The sequence below is a fragment of the Drosophila arizonae genome, chromosome 3, assembly GCF_054131065.1.
Source record: "Drosophila arizonae isolate 15081-1271.41 chromosome 3, UAZ_ARI_1.0, whole genome shotgun sequence".
Taxonomy (NCBI): domain Eukaryota; kingdom Metazoa; phylum Arthropoda; class Insecta; order Diptera; family Drosophilidae; genus Drosophila; species Drosophila arizonae.
The window spans coordinates 1,685,408-1,703,457 of record NC_142923.1 but is presented as its reverse complement, the minus strand read 5'-3'; the positions used below and the strand labels follow the sequence as shown (position 1 = coordinate 1,703,457).

The following is an 18,050-nucleotide window of genomic DNA, read 5'->3' as shown; positions in this document are numbered from 1 at the left end:
ACTAAGAAAGCATATAAAATGCAGAAGAGAGAAACTTAATTTGTAAAGATTAAGAAAAGAGAATTTTAAATGCAAAGAAACATATGAGCGAAAAATTAAAAGAGAAGTAGACAAAAGTAATATTGAATAAAATAAGAAATGTGACTAAAGACCTAACCTAATCTGATTTATATGAAAAACATTTTGAGAAAATTTATAGCATTAAAAGAGAAAATTTTATTTTTAGAGAAGTTAGGAAATTTCAAAGACATTCATTAACATTAACATTTCCTGTACTTACAGCAGTTCACAAATAATTTCCAATCAAAACATCTATGGGCTTTATAAAGAGTTTTCACAAATTTCTTTATTATATATGAATTGTAAAATGTTGTTGGAACAAAATAAAATTTTGATGGTTGTAGGAGGCTCTCAAAACCGCAGAACGAAAACAAAATGAAATTAGTTTGCCTTTCAAAAATTAATACAAGTTCAAATACAAATTAATCGGAGGGGAAAACTGAACAGAAATTATTTCAAATTAATTACAAGCAAAAGCAAGAACTGACAATTTTGCAAAAGGTGCGTGGCCAAAATTTATGTGAGTGTGTGTGTATGTGTGTGTGTGTGTGTGGGTGTAAATTAAGATGAATGTATTAATACTTCTTTTCCATTTGCTTTAAACTAACATAAATTACATTACGAATTGCAATAAAACTAAGCGAGTTTTTGTTGTTTTGTGAATGTGAATGTGATGAGCGATATATGAGTGTATGTGTGTGAGTGTGTTATATAACTAGCATACCATATATACGTTGTATATATATATAGATATATCTACAGAGAGATATCAATTGATTATAAATTATTGTAAAAATATGTGTAAATCCTTTAGCATTTTCCAAGCAGTTTTTCATCCACTTGTTTCGAATGTTTCGAGTTGTTTTTCTTTGAAAATAATATCACTTGAGGGCAGACACAGAGACACTGAGTGAGATGGCAGAGAGCAAAGGCTCTACTTTTGCTGGTTGTTGTTGTTGTTGCTGTTTTTGTTGTTGCTGCTGCTGTTGTTGTTGCTGTTGTTGCCCTTGTCATGCATCATTTGTATTAAGCGATTGCGCTTGGCCGCATCCGATCTGCTGTATTCATCGAGGAACTGCAAGAAACGATCGTTAAGAGGTTTATAAAGTTAACAGGGCTTAGCCCATTGTTATATAGTAGACTACAGAGAGAGAGAGAGAGGGAGAGGGGGGAGAGTGTGTGTGTGTGTTATCTCTCTTTACTCACCCCTAGATCAAAGTCGCGTGATATGACCTGCCTGGCCGGGGCATTGTTGTAGCACATGGTCACCAAAAATGGATAAATGACCGGATTAAACTGTGTCGGCAGCTTGGACAAATTCTTGAAGATCACCGCAAATGGCTCCGATATCAACAGCTCCTGGTGCCGTCGATTGTTCACGCTGAAGAACGCCAGGGTTGCGATCAAATCGATGAGCATCGTTGAGCTCTCGGCCCTCGCATTGGCAGTTGCTTGATTTACGCTATATTTAAGTATCAGGCTCATCACGTCCAGCAGCTTCAGCGACAGAGGACCCTCCACGGACAGCACCTCCTGCAACGGGGGGGGGAGAACGGGGGCATGAAACAGATTCATTTAATTGGCAACAACTCGAATGAAAACAGAAAACAAAAACGGAAATAGAAATAGAAATAAAATAAATTGTGGAATCGCTGAGCAAATGTTTTAATTAAGTCAAAGCAAATATCAAAGAGTGGCACTTGTTTATAGCAGCAGCTGAAGTGCTCAACTGTGTTTGTGTGTGTGCGTGTGTGTGTGTGGTATACATCTATTTGCATAGCGGAACGCAGCAGGACGAGCGGACAATGAGCTCTCGCTGCTAATTTGTTTGTTTTGGCAGCCGTGCGGCCAACTGCAAAGACCGAGCCACAAACAAAAAATGAAAAGCAGGAAAAAAAACACAATTTGAACAGTTGCTATTTCATGACAGACTACGAGATACCCTGTAATTTGAGTTTACTATGAGAGTTTAAAACAGAATACACAAAAAAAGTGTGGCGCGTATAAAGCAAGACTATATAACTATGCTTTGAAGTATGTGCCGGTCTATCGATATATTTATCGATATCGATTATGGCTGGTATATCAGAACCGAAGCAGAAACCTTTTAAACTGGAATGTTAAGCTTTAAAGTCTGAACAATTTCAATAAAATATTATATATCGATATAATATTATATAATATATATCGATTTCATTAATCATTGATATATAGAGTTCAAATAATTTCTATTATTTGATTACAATTCAACAGATCAAGTAAAGGCTTTAACTGACAGGGTATAATAGATGGTCTAAAAAAATCGATAAATTAGACATCGTATAAAATCATATTGATTATTCAATATCGCTATGAATGATTAGTTTACTTAGTGAAACTATGAAGCTCTAAAATTTCAATTGAATACATTCAACATTATTCTTGAAACAGAGCTAATCGATAAAAACATGCTAAAAAGTTATCGATAACAGCGACAAATCGTTTATTAGCTCATATATGAATTGCAAGCATGAGTGAAGATTATCAAGAAATGTTAATGAATATGTCTATAGACTAATAATGATGATGATCGATAAAAAGCTAATGTTCATTATGCTAAAGACATATCGAATATAATTTATCTATACATATACTTATGCATCTCTCATCTGATTGCAATTGGAATGCAACCCTTTTGCAGTCAGCATTAGCTGCGTTAGCAACCCCTAGTTTGGGCTGCATTCTAAGTTAAGTAGCTTTTAATTTATGCTAATCACACGTACTTGAATATTGTGCCTACATTAATCAACGAGACCTGCTGCTGCACAGGAACGGCTAAAACAACCCTCGCTGCTGCCGCGTACAGTGGGCAATCAAAAACGAAAAAAAAAAAAAGTAAATAAAACAAAAAGCAAAAAACACCCAAAACGCAAAACCAAAACTGAAACTGGCAACTTGTACGAGCATTGAGCAAATATTTAGCCAAACAATTGACGTGCCTGGCTGGTTGGTTGACTAGCAGAAGGCGGAGGGCAGCGGGGAGTGGCTGGGCAGGGGCAGGATGTAGTAGGCAGGATATGAGCGAGGATTTGTGCATGGCTCAGAGAGCAAACGATGCGCGATGCGAAGCGAAGCGGCGGCGGCATCCTTCAAAAAACAATCAGCCAGGCGAGGCAGGCAGTAGCTGCCCCTGTATGCGTGTGTGTGTTGTGCGTGTCTCTGTGTGTGTGTGTATGTGCCTTGTGCTTGGGTTAAACTTGAAAATTTCATTTTACAAAGTCAATATTTGCCTGACAGAGGCAGCAGCAGCAGCACTTGAAAATTGAGCTGCTCTGTGGTTGTGCGTGTGTATACTGTATGTGTGTGTGTGTGTGTTGTGCGTCTCTCGCTGATTAAAACCAAATCAAATTATTTGCCAGCCAAGAGTTATATATACATAATTTTTTGTTTTTCTCCAACCAAACAACGCAGAGATGAGTGCCTGAGTTTATCTATTTCACTCGTAATTTAAAGCAAATAAATGGGCTGGCAAGTTTTTGCACAAACTTTGGCCTAATCCGCTAGCCAAATGCCAGCCTGGGCTCTGCCTGCTGCTGCTGCATTCATTTCATTTTGACTGTTTGCGCAACAAATTAGTTTGTCAAGTGCGTTTCGTTTCGCCAAGGAATACACAAACAGCTCTAAGAGAGAGAGAGAGAGAGAGAGCGATGAGGGGCAGAGGGCGGGGGCGGGGGCGGCATTGCAGGTCTACAAATATTGACACAACGCAGCAGGAAATGAAATGTAGACAAGCGAATGCGCCGCAGACATTCAATCAGTCAGTCAGTCAGTCAAGCCTTCAAATGCCGTTTCATCTGTTCGAATCGCAACCAAGTCGAAGATGACTTAACAATGAAATGGTATATCAGTCAGACAATCAACGAGTCAGTCAATCAATCAAGCTGACAATCAAAGTTATTTGATCAATGAAACGTTTTATTAATCAACTAGTTAAAAGTCTGGCTCGGTCAAGCGATCAATCAATCGTTAATTGATCAGTCTGTCAATCAAACTATATTTTAGTAATTATTCAGTCACTCTCACGTTTCATCAGTCAATCTGATCCCTCTTCGAATCATTGAGTAAATGAAGCATCATACATAAATCATTCTATCATTCAGTCAGTCAATCAATCACTTAGATATTGAAGTATAACGTTTACTTATATGAATTTTCATTGGGGAAACTGCGTGCTGAGCAGTCATCCAATTATAAGCAATGCTAACAGCTTTCAGTCAATCAATCAACTATCAACTATATTCAAGCATTTGAAAGCATCTGAATACAAAGCACAGTATGTTGCAGAATTACAACATTTGATTGATTCTATGGACAGTTTAATCTCCCCTTTAATTAATATCATATTGTAGTCTCTCTATGCAAATCAATCTGCCTTACAGTCAGTCCGTCAGTCAATCAATCATGAGCCAATCATTTATCAGTCAATCATTCTATGCACAGCTTAATCTCTTTTGCAATTAAAATCCTATTACAAATTGCATCGTCTCTCTATAAAAGTCAATCTAACAGTCAGTCCGTCAGTCAATCAATCATGAGCCAATCAATTGTCAGTTAATCATTCTAGACACAGTTTAATCTCTCCTTTAATTAAAATCTTGTTACAAATTGCATCGTCTTTCTATGCAAATTAGTCTGTTTAACAGTCAGTCAAACATCAGTCATCAGTCAATCAATCATGACCTATTCCTAGTACGCCACTCCATTCAGACCATCAACCTGTTCGCAATGCTAAGACACTCAGCAGGCAGGCAGTCACTCCTCCAGCCAATCAGTCAGTCAAGCAATCATTCAGTCAATCAATCTCATCAGTCAATCATTAACTGCTTCCACATGCCGTTTCATTTGACATTCCGCCTGCAGTTTACCTGTCTTGTCTGCGTGCGCATATCAAATGCATTGCATGTTCTTGCCCATCCACCGTCTAAGTAAAGTGTCGAAGTATTTGCGCAGCCACCCCAGCATACCACCAGCCTGCACCACCCTGCAGCAGAAGCCTCGCGCACCACCCAAGCCAACCAGATGTCAGTTGGGGCCGCCATTGCGGTTCAATGGCGCTGATGTTGTTTGTCATTTGGCGCTGCCAGTTAAGCAAATGTCATGCAGCAGCAACGCCTCCTTCAGCGCACCACCGCACCGCCGCACCGTCGTACCGCCGCTCAACTGTTGACAACTAAATGTCACCTGACAAGGCGGCGGCATTCATGACATTTTGCCAATATGCAAATTCTGCTGCCACTCAATGACAGAAAAACTGCGAAAACGCGCGAACTCACAAAGCGGCGACAACTTGTGATGCCCGCTCGGCAAGTGTCAAGCGGGTATATTGGGTTTTGTATGATACTCAAGTGAGCAGAAAGCATTTGTCTGGCCAGAAGAATAGAGACATGCCGGGCAAACTAATTCTATGGATGCTCGCTCTAAGGGCCAGGCTAATCATTAATACTATATCTATTACTAGCTAAAGACTTGGTAACCCTGGAAACCCTGATATTGACTATTCGTATCTTTTATAATTTAAGAGTAAGAGAACTATAAAGCTTGGGTCTCTATCTCCAGATAAGGCGTGGCATTTGGATATACGAAGCATTTCTACAGTCGCCCATTTTCCGTTTTCTTCTTTCTGCTGTTGGCTAAACAAAATTCTAACTTTTAGCCACAATTTGCTGTTGTTGCTTTTGTTGGCTTTGCCTTTGGCTTTGCCTCTGCTGTTGGGGTCTTGCTCAATTTTCTCAGGCGATTTCACGTGCGACAAACTTCTCAAGTGCAAAGCAAAGAAAAGCAACAAAAATCTGAAAACAACAAAAATGGAGGGACACAAAAAAGTTTTCGCCCTTTAGACTAAAACTGAATACCCTAAAAATTGGATGATTTATGAATATGAAGCAGAGTTGGAGTTGAAAATGAGTTCCAATGCGATTTTCATATATTAAATTATTTAATAAATATCATAAAAGGAAACATAAGAAACTAATAGATTTTATTAATAATTATGTATACTATTACTATTTTATTTTTAATTATTTAATTTATAAGGTGAATATTTGTGGATCTATATGAAATTTCCTATAGATTAGATTGCTGAAGTATAAACTTCAAAATTATCCACAATGATAAATTGATTTCTAAAAGCGACAAGTAGATACAGTAAAGAATTATATATATAATAATTATATTATATAATTATATTCAAAAATCTGCTCTACACATTCGTTTCATTATAGAGCAGATTACATAGGAATCTGCTGGAAAAACTATTCGTTATTAGCTTTAATAACTGTAATTTATATTATATACTATATAAGTCATTATAAAAACAATATATATAAAATACTAAAATACTATAAAGTTAAATCACATAAGTCCCAACATGATAATATACCCCAAGTGAGAGTATAGAAAGTAAAAACTCGACACATAATGAAATTTTCAACGGCTGACTTTGTGATTTGTTTAAGCGGCATTTGTCCACTTGAAGGAAAAGATAGGGAGGAAGGGAGGGAGGGAGACTAGAAGAGGTAGAGGTAGAGGGAACGGAAGCTGGCTGGGGAGCAATAGAAAAGCTAGCTGGGCAGCTCTAGCACGGGGCGCTTTGGGGGCCGCCGAGCAACTTACCTGAAAAGTGTTCGAGTCCACCGAAGCCAGCGAGACGAAAAGATTAAAAGTCGATGCCGCCAAGGCGGTCGTGCGCGGCGGAATGCATTCACCTGCAAAAAGCAACAAGAAGAAGGCGATGTTAGAGGAGAAGATGTAGCCATATACAGCAAGCGGATATTGCCAGACACCTATATATAGCCATAAAGGAGAACAACAATGGAAAGGGAACCTCACAATTTCACAAAATCAAAATTAATTTCCGCCAGCGAACAAAACTCACGTAACCCGCACACAAATCCAATTAGCACCCCCATACGACTACTGCTACGGCTCCCGAGAGCACGGCTACTGTTTTCAGCTTGAGCTTCTCTTTAAGATTTAAGATCCGTCGGGCACTTACCTATGGGCACCACGCAGCCGGAGAGCATGGCCACGGTGCCGAAGAGCTCGGTGGACTTGGCAGCGCTGAGCAGACGTGTCGGATCGCCAGGACCTGAAAGAGGGGCAAAGACAGGAAGCGGCAGCCGGTTAATTAGCCTGTCCTGTTTACCTTGGCCAAGGTGCGAAGTCTTCTTCTTCTTCGCCTGCATCGCTTACTCACCGGGTGCACAAACATCAATGAAGCGGGTGAGGAAGCCCAGCGTGGTCAACAGGCTCAACATGACGCTCTGGTTCTGCTCAATGGACTCGCGCACCTTCATGCAACGGCGCGACAGCATTCCAATTAGTCCAGTGATTACGGCATAGCTATAAAACAGAGCGAGAAGGGTGTAGAGAGTGAGTGAGAGACGATGTGAGAAAATGTGATTCACTGAAATAATATTTGAGTAATTGGTGATTAAACAAGACATTCATCGCATCTGTTAATTAAAAGATTAAATCGAAGACAACGTAGGATAATAGAGGGATAGAGACGGAGATAGGTAGAGAGTCCCAGGATATTGGGATATACGAAGAAACTAATGAGAGAGCGGAGATGACATTGAATGAGATCCATATAGGAAAGAAGTAGTATGAGAGAGCAGAAAGAAGATAGTAAGCGATAGGCTGAAAGAAAAAGTGATAAAAGTGGAAACGAGGGAGAAAGAGAGGGAGAGAGAGATAGATAGGGAAGGAAAGAAGCAGATAGAGAGCAAGTGAAAGAAAACGGAGAGAAGGAGAGAGAAGGAAGGATTCATATGTAGAGCAAGTGTATGTGAGATAGAGAGAGAGGAAGCGATGAACATTAAAGAAAGAAAGAGAGAGAGAGACACAGAGAAAACGAAGAGAAGTATGAGCAAGAGAGAGAGAGAGAGAGACGGACGAAAAGAGACATAAGGCAAGAAGAAGGGAACATCATATATTGAGAAAGAGAGGAAAATAAACCAAGTGAATGACAGAGAGATAGAAAGAAAGAAAGTCAGAAAGAGAAGGAATGAAAGAGACAAAGACAATGTGAAAGAGAGTGAGAGGGGGAGAAAGAGGGAGTGAGATAGATGAAGAAATTGAAAGAAAGTGAGAGAGACCTATAAAAAGACAGTAATCAGAGAGATAAGAGAAACTCAATTTCATAACAAATAAGAAATACTGCATATCCTTTATAAATCAAAATATAATTCACTTATTTGCACTGTCAAAGAATAACTCCAGATATACATTTCACCACCTAATTTACAGTATTATTGGCCACGCACACACACACGCACAGCACAAACACACACTCACTCGCAGTTGTTTCAATTGCAGGAGCAGGAGCAGGAGCAGGAGGAGAAGCAACAGTAGCTAATATCCTTCATATGGTAATCAGGGACACGCGTTTGGCATTAAGTGTGCTTGAAAATGCAAAAACGATTAGCAGGAGGCATTCGCATAAAATTTTGTTGCTGCTAAATGTTTGTAAGCAAATAAGGACTTAGCCAGGACAATTCGCACAGCTAAATGTGATGCTGCATGCATTGAGGAGCTCAGCTGAACTGCCGAGGGTCGGAGAGACTCGACAGAATTTAAGCTGAGCAAGAAAAATTTCTCTCTCTTACTCTCTCTCTCTCTCTCTATCACATTCTCTGTCACTCTGATTTGTTTTAATTTATTTCTCACATGTTGTGCATTTCAATTAGCAGCAGCTCTGGCTCTGGCTCTGGCTCTGGCTCCAGCTCAATCTCTGATTACAAACAATAAAAATATCACTCCTTTCTCTCATTCGTGATTTATCATAATAATTGATACGACTATAAACACAAATCATCATCAATTACGGGCGACGACTGAAGAGGAATCTATGTAAAGAGCAATCGTTGATTTGCCACTCGACAACCCACTCGTGACGCTCCTCTCTGCACTCTCCGATCCCCAATCCCCAATCTCCACTCTCTACTCGTCAGTCGTCACTTTGTGTACCATCTAAATGAATGGCATACAAATTTTGTACTATTTAAGTGCAGAATTCATCAAGCAATCGACCAAGCCCAAACAAATAACAACTGATGCTGAAATATACTCTTTATAGAAACACACCCAAGGTCAACAGAATAGAAGCATGTAGCTGTAATATATCGGTCGTGTTATGGATGTTTTGAAATACTTATGTGACTTTAAAATAAACCGGAGCTAATAATATATATAATAAATATATATGTATGTAGATAAAATTATTATATATGATATATTATTATAATACTATAATAATCAGCAATGAAGAGAAATACCAGAACTAAAATGAAAATTTACTTAGGTATATTGTATTTCTTCTGCATGATAATCATTACCTGGATAAAACTAAAAACCTTGACTATGATGAATACACTGTATACAGAGACCATAAATTTCTTGGGAATTTGATCAAATTTGTCAAAATTAGTTTGTTTCACAGAAAAGAGTTTCTTTAGAAGTGAACTTTCATAAAAGATATTTTAGAATTAACTCTAGAAATAATGAGCCCAATTAAATACAACAGAATAAATTATTAACGAAGATCTTTCAGTATTGACGACGAAATTAATTTCATTATCACTTAAAAATAAAAGCAAAAAATTACAAAATATAATATAATAAAATCAATTTATTTCTATAACTCTCATAAAACTATTGTAAAAAGCGTACCCACTATTTTGGCCAGCAGTGTATTTAGTCTATATACATTCTATAATATGAGTGATTGATACGCCATGACAATGTGCGGATAGAACGAAATAATATTGATGCCAAATGCTGGCCAAAGCAAATAACAACAACAACAATGGATGAAGAGGGAGGTGGAGTGGGAGGGATGGGGTTGCCTAACCATTTGACCCCTTTTGACACACAGAGCTTTGACTGCAAGTGTGTGTGTGTGTGTGTGTGGCGCTCAAATAAAAGCGTCCATTACTCAAACTCACACAGGACATCGCCAGCCCCCCCTCCCCCGCCCACGCCCCCAATCCATTCTCTTCCCCATCAACTCGCTGGCAAACAAAAGCGTCAGCCAGCTACGTGTCCTGTGTGCGACTAGGACTAGGACTCTCTCAGTGAATGGCGGCTTTTGGCTGCTAGAGAGCTCTCCTCTGGCGTTGTCAACTGTAAACATACTTGAGCTTCCTGTTTTGCTATTTGTGCGAGAGCGCTGCACACTTAACCAACACACACACTCGTCACACTCACACACATGCACACACTCATTCACTCGTCACACACAAGCTGTTTGCTTGTTGGTTGGTCAATGTCCTGGCCAAAAAGAGAAAAAAATCCTCGGCAAACTCATCAGCACCACAAAAATATCCTTAATAATTTTCTTAAACCAACAAGCACAAAGCTGCATGAAGGATGCTTTTACCCAGTCAACAGCAGCAGCAGCAAAGGCCCAACCTCTGCCTACCCCCCGCACTCCCCAGCCCTCTTTCTACTTCCTTTTCTGGCCTGTCATCGTTTGTCATGTGTCCTTCGCTTGTGCAAAGTATTTAGTTCGCCTCGCCGGGGCGAGCATCAATCCAAACACAAAATGGCCAACTGGCCAACGAGCATCGGATGTGGCTGAGGTTTCCTCTAGATCCCACTCTCACTCCCACTCCGCCACACCCCGAGCCGGCCCCTGCCCGTGCCGAGTGCCACATAATCGCCACTGCCCGTAAAATAAACAGCAACAGAAGCGCCAGTGGCAGCGACAACAAGGACAGCAAGGACATCGGGAATGGCGTCAAAATAAAAATAAAATACGAGCGCAATAAATTATTATGCGCCATAACGAATACGCTAATACACTAACTACTGTAGAGGAGTTTATCGGTAATACAAAAAATAAATAATGAAATAAAATTCTTGTAAATATAGTTCTGAAAATCCATTATTTTGGCTGAATTTAAGAGCTTTTCTATATTTAATAATTACGGATTATACATACATTTATATATTGTAAACAAAAATTGTGACTATAATATCGTACCATATTTAAATAAAATATAATAAATAAAAAAATTTATAAGAATGTGTTTAATTATTTTAGCGTGCTTAGGAAAGTTAAGAAAAATGTTATTACTTTTTTTTTTAGGTACTTTGCAAAAAAAAAAAAAAAAAAAAAAAAAAAAAAAAATTTAATAAAAAAAATAATAAAAAAAATTAAAAAAAAAAACGTACATTTAGCTATTCAAAAAAAATCATGTAAAAATGTTATATTCATATTAAAATAAAATACTTAAATTTAGTAATATGAGAAATAAGAGAAAATAAGCTATTAAAAAAACATTAGATGTATGATTCAAAGTTTTATATATATTTTTCATATTTTATAAATTATTATTTTATTTTATTATTTTGTTTTGTTTTTTTTTTTTTTTTTATAAATTATTATTTTATTTTAGTTTTATAAATTTAATAAAATATATAAATTAACTTTATTATTTTTAACTTTTTTTTTATTGAACTAGACATAATTTTTCATAGCTTATTAAAAAAAAAAAAATAAGAATATTTATATTTATGTAAACTAAATGAAATTTCAATTTCCAAATAATTTTTTATTCATATTTATTCACCAGTTTCACAATACCCGGTCGCCTGCAGAGTATTTTGTATATATATGTATATATATAATAAAATACGGGACCCTCGACGCTGGACATGAGCATTTTTAGCTGGGTGTGAAAAGGCATTTGGTGCAAAGCTCGAAATAAAATAAAAATAGTGCCGCAAAAGGACGACGTGCAGCAACAGTAACAACAACAACAACAACAAAAGCAACAAAATTAACATCCTTGTTAGTTGTGAAAACACGTTCGCTAAATACGCGACAGGCGACGTTGGCAACGTTGAGCAACCCCCGCACAGGACATGCCAGGACCAAAGCAGCGGCAGCAGCAGCAGCTCAAGTGTGTGTGCACGAGTGTGTGTGTGTCTGTGTGTGTGTGTTTGAGACAGGCGCAAATATTTTAACAAGTGTCAAATGCACACGCTACTTAACTAAGTTTTATTTTCACTCTATTTTTATTTTATTTCCTCCTTCAAGTTTTTTCGCTCTGTGCTCACGTGCAGCTTTTCACACAAATAAAAAATGTTCCCAATTGATTAATAAACAAAATAGCAACGCTTTGCCACGCCCAGTTGCCGCCTCTGCTGCTGCTGCTGCTGCAGCATGTAATTTGGGCATTTGTGTGCATTGATTTCGGGCACTTAAGGCGCATAATCAGCAGGAGCAGCAGGAGCAGGAGCAGCAGGAGCGCGGATTTGTGTTCAAACAACAAGCTGCATGGCTCGCTGCACAACAATGAAAGGCGACCAGAAACTGAAGTGAGATACAGAGATAGAGAGAGAGACTGAGGTAGGCAGAGGGACAGAGCGGCAGAGGGGCAGAGGGGCAGAGAGTCGGCTTCACAGTCAGCGACATAAGCTGGATTAAAATCAAAACAGATTTGCGTTGACAACGCAGAGGCTGCGCCGGCCGACAGGACATGTTAATGTGCCAGGGCGAAAACAAGTTGTTGTGCTCTTTGGATATGTGAAACGAAACACCTTGCCACAAGGATCTGTTTGACATGTACAAGGACTCGCTGCGCTCGCTGCCAGTCCGAAACGTCATTTCAACTTGATTGCCAGCCAGACAGCAGCAGCAGCAGGAGCAGGAGTAGGGCAGGAGGAGGGTTTCACGTCGCTTAAATCGGTTTCAAATGAGTTGCAGTTGAGCTGATTTTCGCCTCGGGCGCTGCTTAACAAGTGCGCCGAGGCCAAGCGCTGAATCCTTTGCCAAACATATGTCACAATGGCAGAAGAAGCTGAAGAAAATGGCTGACCGATTAATCGGTAGAGGTGGGTGCTACAGAGAGGGAGGTGAGGGCTAAGAGTTAAAGGGTTACGTAATTAATTTTACAATTGAACTTGGCGATTTTTGGAATATATATAAAATATTAATTCTTTCTTTCTCTCTCTTTAAAAATATATTAAACAACCTTAGAGTAATTTTTTTTTTTTTTTTAATTTTAAAATTAAATTTAATTTTCTATAAATTAAAAACAATATACATTTTAAAACAAAATTTGATATATAATAAAAATAATTTACGAAAGCTACCTACAAAGAGATTGGCAATCAAAAAGAACAAGCGCTGAAGACTTGCTATCGATTTTTATCGATTAAAATGATGATAATCGTGTAATTAAGCAGTAAATTACCCAACTTCAATTATAAATAAACTTCTTTTGTAGTTTATTACATCGAAATCTTCTTTAAACCTAGCTTAATCGAATCTATTTTAACGTTTTTATGAAAATCAAATGAAATTATCGATAAATTATAAGACATAGGATAAATAGGCGAACCATAATTTTTATAAATGTTGTAAATAACTAAAGAAATATACCAAGTAATAAAATTTTTGAAAAAAAAGCAACTAAATATGCAAGGAATCAGGAAGCTCATCCCCTATAAATAATCTTTGATTTGTGAGGCAATGAATGTTCTAGTAGACAGAAAACTAGGCATATAGAGAGAGGACAACAGGCAGATAAATAGAGATCAAGCCATAGGCACATAAGACAGACAAAAATTTCTATACCCCTTTGAACTATTCTAGCCCATAGAAATATTTAATGCCTCACAATATGATCAATAAGCAATAATATATAATATATAATGATGTATGATTTGTAATCCATAATACACGTAAGCTCAACTAGACCTAAAGAATTACCTCGCCACATATTAGCATTCCGGGATATAAAATTAAAAAATCATTCAATTCGGCAAAGTCAACAATGGCTCAGGCCGTAGCAAATGGCAGCTGGGGTCCCGATTCCGAAATTCTAAACTCGAAACCCGAAAACAGTTACAAAAATAAAAATAGAAATGAAAATAGAAAGTGAAAATTGAAATGGATTTAGATACAGTTGCAAAAGTAGCTGAACCGCAGCCTCACCAAAACCTAAAACAACAAGCGACAAAAATTGTGACAAACGCGAAAAAAAAAGAAAAGAGAAAGGGAAAATGGAAAAGGAAAAAAGGGGAAAGGGGAAAAAGAGAAAGGTGTTAAATGAAAAGTAAGCCAGCAGGCAAATAGAGATGCTGACTACTAGGGGTAGTCCCGCTGCAGTTTATTAAAATGCAATTGTTGTTGCTGTTGCTCTGCTTGTCAGCACTTGATTAAGAGCAGCCGCTGCGACACACAGTTGACAAACGGACAGACGGACAGACGGACAGACGGACAAGCGGACAAGCGGACGATCGGAATTGGAAGCGGAGTCGGAATGTTTGGAGAGGGGTTGCTGGCAACGAGCAACAGACCCTAGCCCTACTACACCTACCCCCGCCCCTGTATAGCACGCCTCCTTTTTCCACTGAACAACAAAATCTGTAACTGACGCGTTCCGCTTCTGGGTGTCATGTCAAAACAATGCAACTCGAGCTGGGGTTGAGAGGAGCGCAAGGACAACAACAATAACTACAGCAACAACAACAGCAACAACTACAACGGAGCAAATGCGATTTGAATAAGCGACATGGAAATGAAATAAATTTAATTGAAACTGAAAGTGAAAGCCAGTCAGCCAGCTGATGATAATTATAGAGCTGATGATGATGTTAATGATGATGCTGCTACCTGATCACACCTGGCGCACAGCTGACTCTAGTCGAATGAAAAAACTTTTGCCCATGTTTATGCATTAGACGTGTCAAACAACATTTTTTTCTGTTTTTCTTTTGCCGCTGCAAGTCGCGTGGCTTTTTCGCTTAGCTGCCCTTTAGGGCCATTAAGTTGCCTCCTGGCCCAGTGGGAGTGGCCATGTGGGGGCGCGATGCTATGTAGCCATACACGACGTAGCTGCATAAAAGGTTTACAACATTTCGGTAGCTAAGCAGATGGTGCTAGCCTTGGCCAAAGCAACTTCTCTGTGAGCGAAGACTCTGTTAATAGTCCTTTGATAATATTTTGAGAAAACGCTCCATTTCAGGCAGAGTTATGCGGCATTGAAGTAGCTAATACAATAAACAATATGAATGCTATGTGGTAAAATATAATCTGTATAATAATACAATATATAGCTGCATATAATAAAACATTGCTCAAGCGCAGCCAACTTTGCGTGTTGAGCCATGCTCAGGCGCAGCCAACTTAACTCACTGAGTTCAGCTACAAATTAAATCGAAGCAGTCTAAATCAACTTAAAATAACTGACAACTTAGATAAATATGCAAAAATATATACAATGCATTAAATAAACAATAAAAAATAATTTAAAAATCATCAAATAATATATGAAAATATAACAATTTGTTAAAATTCCTTTATAACAACTTAAGTTTGGATACAAACAAATCGTTTGATGGAAATATGGTAATTCATTGTGAAATATCCAATATAATTAATATAGTCTAAGGGTCAGCAAAAGTATCGAGATTGAAGGAGTCAAATGTATAATTTTTCTCTTGATTTTTAATTTTGATTGCAAATTTAATTGAAAAGTTAGAGGTAGAATCATTGTGAAAGGTGAGAATCAAATAATTATTTTTTTTTTTTTAATTTTAAATTTTTTCATTCAAGTTTAGACAGGTTGATGATTTATAAACCAAGTCTTACTAATCTTGTTTAGCATAGAGATACAGGTCTCTAAATAAATATCTCTAAATATCTCTCTTAATTTGTCTTTCCTTTTAATTAGGGTATCTGCTAGTCGCCCTACCTCACACATTTGTTGTTCAGTTTCAGCCCGCTTTGCAGGCCACTTTTAATGGGCATTCGGTTGACGCAGACAACACAAACCAAAAATGTTAGCATGTGCAGTTAAGTAACGGCAACAATGCGCATAAACATTATCAGACAGAGATAGAGAGAGAGAGAGAGAATGAGGGCTAGGAACAGCAGCAGCAACAGCTACAGCCAGGCGTCGTTATCATTAAGAGGCGCGAGAACATCAACATCAACATCATCATTTTATCATCATAATTATTGGGCTTATTAGCGCGTGTAGAGTGTGAGTAGGAGTAAGAGCAAGAGAGGAACCATAAAGAGGGAGGGAGAGATCATAACTCTACAGAGACAATAAAGCAGCAAAAATGTGCTATCTCTCCCTCTCTCTCTCTCTGAATGAGAGTCACGTTTCTGGCAAATCCGTTAAAAATACGCTTAAAGCTGTCACATGTAACTAGCGTAAATCTTATATATAATATATATACTATAAGTATATGTATACATATACATGAATGTATGTATATCTAAGCAGATTTGAGACAAAGTCACAATGCGGCTTAGACAATTCGTCATGTTAGAAGGCTTAGCGTTAGAGAGAGTGAGAGAGAGAGAGCAAGAGGCAGAGGGAGCAAGGGAGCAGCAGTTCCGTTTGAGATCTCAATTCTGGCTAATGGAGGCTACAACAACAACAACAACACCATTAACATGCCTTCTTATGAATTTCAATTGGCTCACAAAATGTCCACAAACACAAAAAGGGGAACCTGGACACGGTGCTAGGGATTGTAATTGCCAACTGGCTTTGTGAATACCCTGTAAAGCAGCAATATGAAGTAGGTAGACTTATATGCTATTCATTTTTATATAAATAACTGCAGATTGATGATTGCTTAATTTTTGAATTTATTGTCCATTTATCTATTAAGGATCATGGGTCTAAGATCATTTATAATTAATGCATAGGGTATTTACAGCCTCAAATATGCTTAAGTAAGTCACCGATTAAGGATTGCACAAGATTTATACTTTACTTTTTTTGGAGCCTGTAAATAATATGTAATAAGCCTTTCCCACCGTTTCCCAATTTTTAATACTTATAAATACTATAAATATTTATATTTTCATGTATAGGGTATTTTATAGTCCAGCATACGTATGCTTCAAATCTGCGCTGGTGACTTGTGTACCTATGTGTGTGTAAGTATGTGTGTGTGTGTTTGCATTACTAATATGAAACGCCCACCACAGCAGCAACAACAATTGCCGCCTGCCACTTACAACAACAACAACAACAACGATAACAATGGACATGCAACGAAAACGTGCGTCTCCCTAATTCACAGCAAGACGCTTCTGTATGTCCTGCATTGAGCCGCAGGCGGTCGATCCTTGAGCATCCTGCGGCGCTAATAACCCACTTACTTATAGTTATCCCTTTGTCCTTTACTGCTTTACTGCCACTGAAGCTCTGACAGGCCATCAATTATGAGTATTAAGTGAAGTATTATTTATATCAAGTGGAAGGGGAATGCGAAACGAGCAACAATTCCAATCAGAACTGACCACAACCCAATGCAATTTGGACCAATACAAATAAATAAAAGAAAGACCCCGCAATTAAATCATTGCACAGCGATTACAATTTACTTTAATAGTTTTTCATATTTAAAAAAAAAATCACATAATAATAAAAATTGGCTACGCAGTTGCAGCTGTCAACGCGGATTGAAATGTGTCCAATTGGACTTGTAAAAAAAAAACTCCAATTGAAGAGCGTAACGAAAGAGGAGAAAAAATGGCATGTGAATGTAACGGCAGCTTGAGCCGCAGTTGAGAAGAGAGCCAGAGCTTATGCAGAGAGCAACAAAGCTAGAGCGTGAGAGAGCGAGTGAACGCGATGAACCGCAACAACAGTGTAATTCATTTTGGAACTTCTTTCGCTGCGAATTGATGAATGCAAATGAAATTTTTACAAACCGAAAATAAATTTTGGTTTCTTTTTGTTTTTGTTTTATGCCGTTAACGCGCGTAATGATTCAGATGACGTAAATTGGGCAGGCAGCAGGCCCGAGAAGAGAGAAGAGAGCGGGGCCGTGGAGAGCAAGCAAAAGAGAATGAGTATAGGGAGACACAGACGCCACAGCAGCCGCAGCAGTAAACCGCAAACCGCAAGCAGAGGCGCTGGCAGCGCAGCAGGCAGTGAAAGGATTGGCGTGTGTATGTATGAAAGAGT

The 18,050-nt window shown here is 38.3% G+C and overlaps 1 protein-coding gene across 2 annotated transcripts in view; it reads right to left on the bottom strand.

The window, feature by feature from the left end:
- Positions 1-320: 320 nt before the first annotated feature.
- ssp3 (SCAPER domain-containing protein short spindle 3) overlaps positions 321-18,050 on the bottom strand; it is a 39,523-nt gene continuing 21,793 nt past the window's right edge. For both annotated transcript variants that reach the window (XM_018003992.2, XM_089463483.1), the window contains exons 8-12: positions 7,295-7,440; positions 7,094-7,186; positions 6,712-6,803; positions 1,267-1,593; positions 321-1,135 (exon numbers count right to left, since the gene is read on the bottom strand). In XM_018003992.2, coding sequence (XP_017859481.1) covers positions 995-1,135; positions 1,267-1,593; positions 6,712-6,803; positions 7,094-7,186; positions 7,295-7,440 — 799 coding nt within the window. In that variant the 3' untranslated portion in view covers positions 321-994. The remainder of the gene's footprint in view (positions 1,136-1,266; positions 1,594-6,711; positions 6,804-7,093; positions 7,187-7,294; positions 7,441-18,050) is intronic.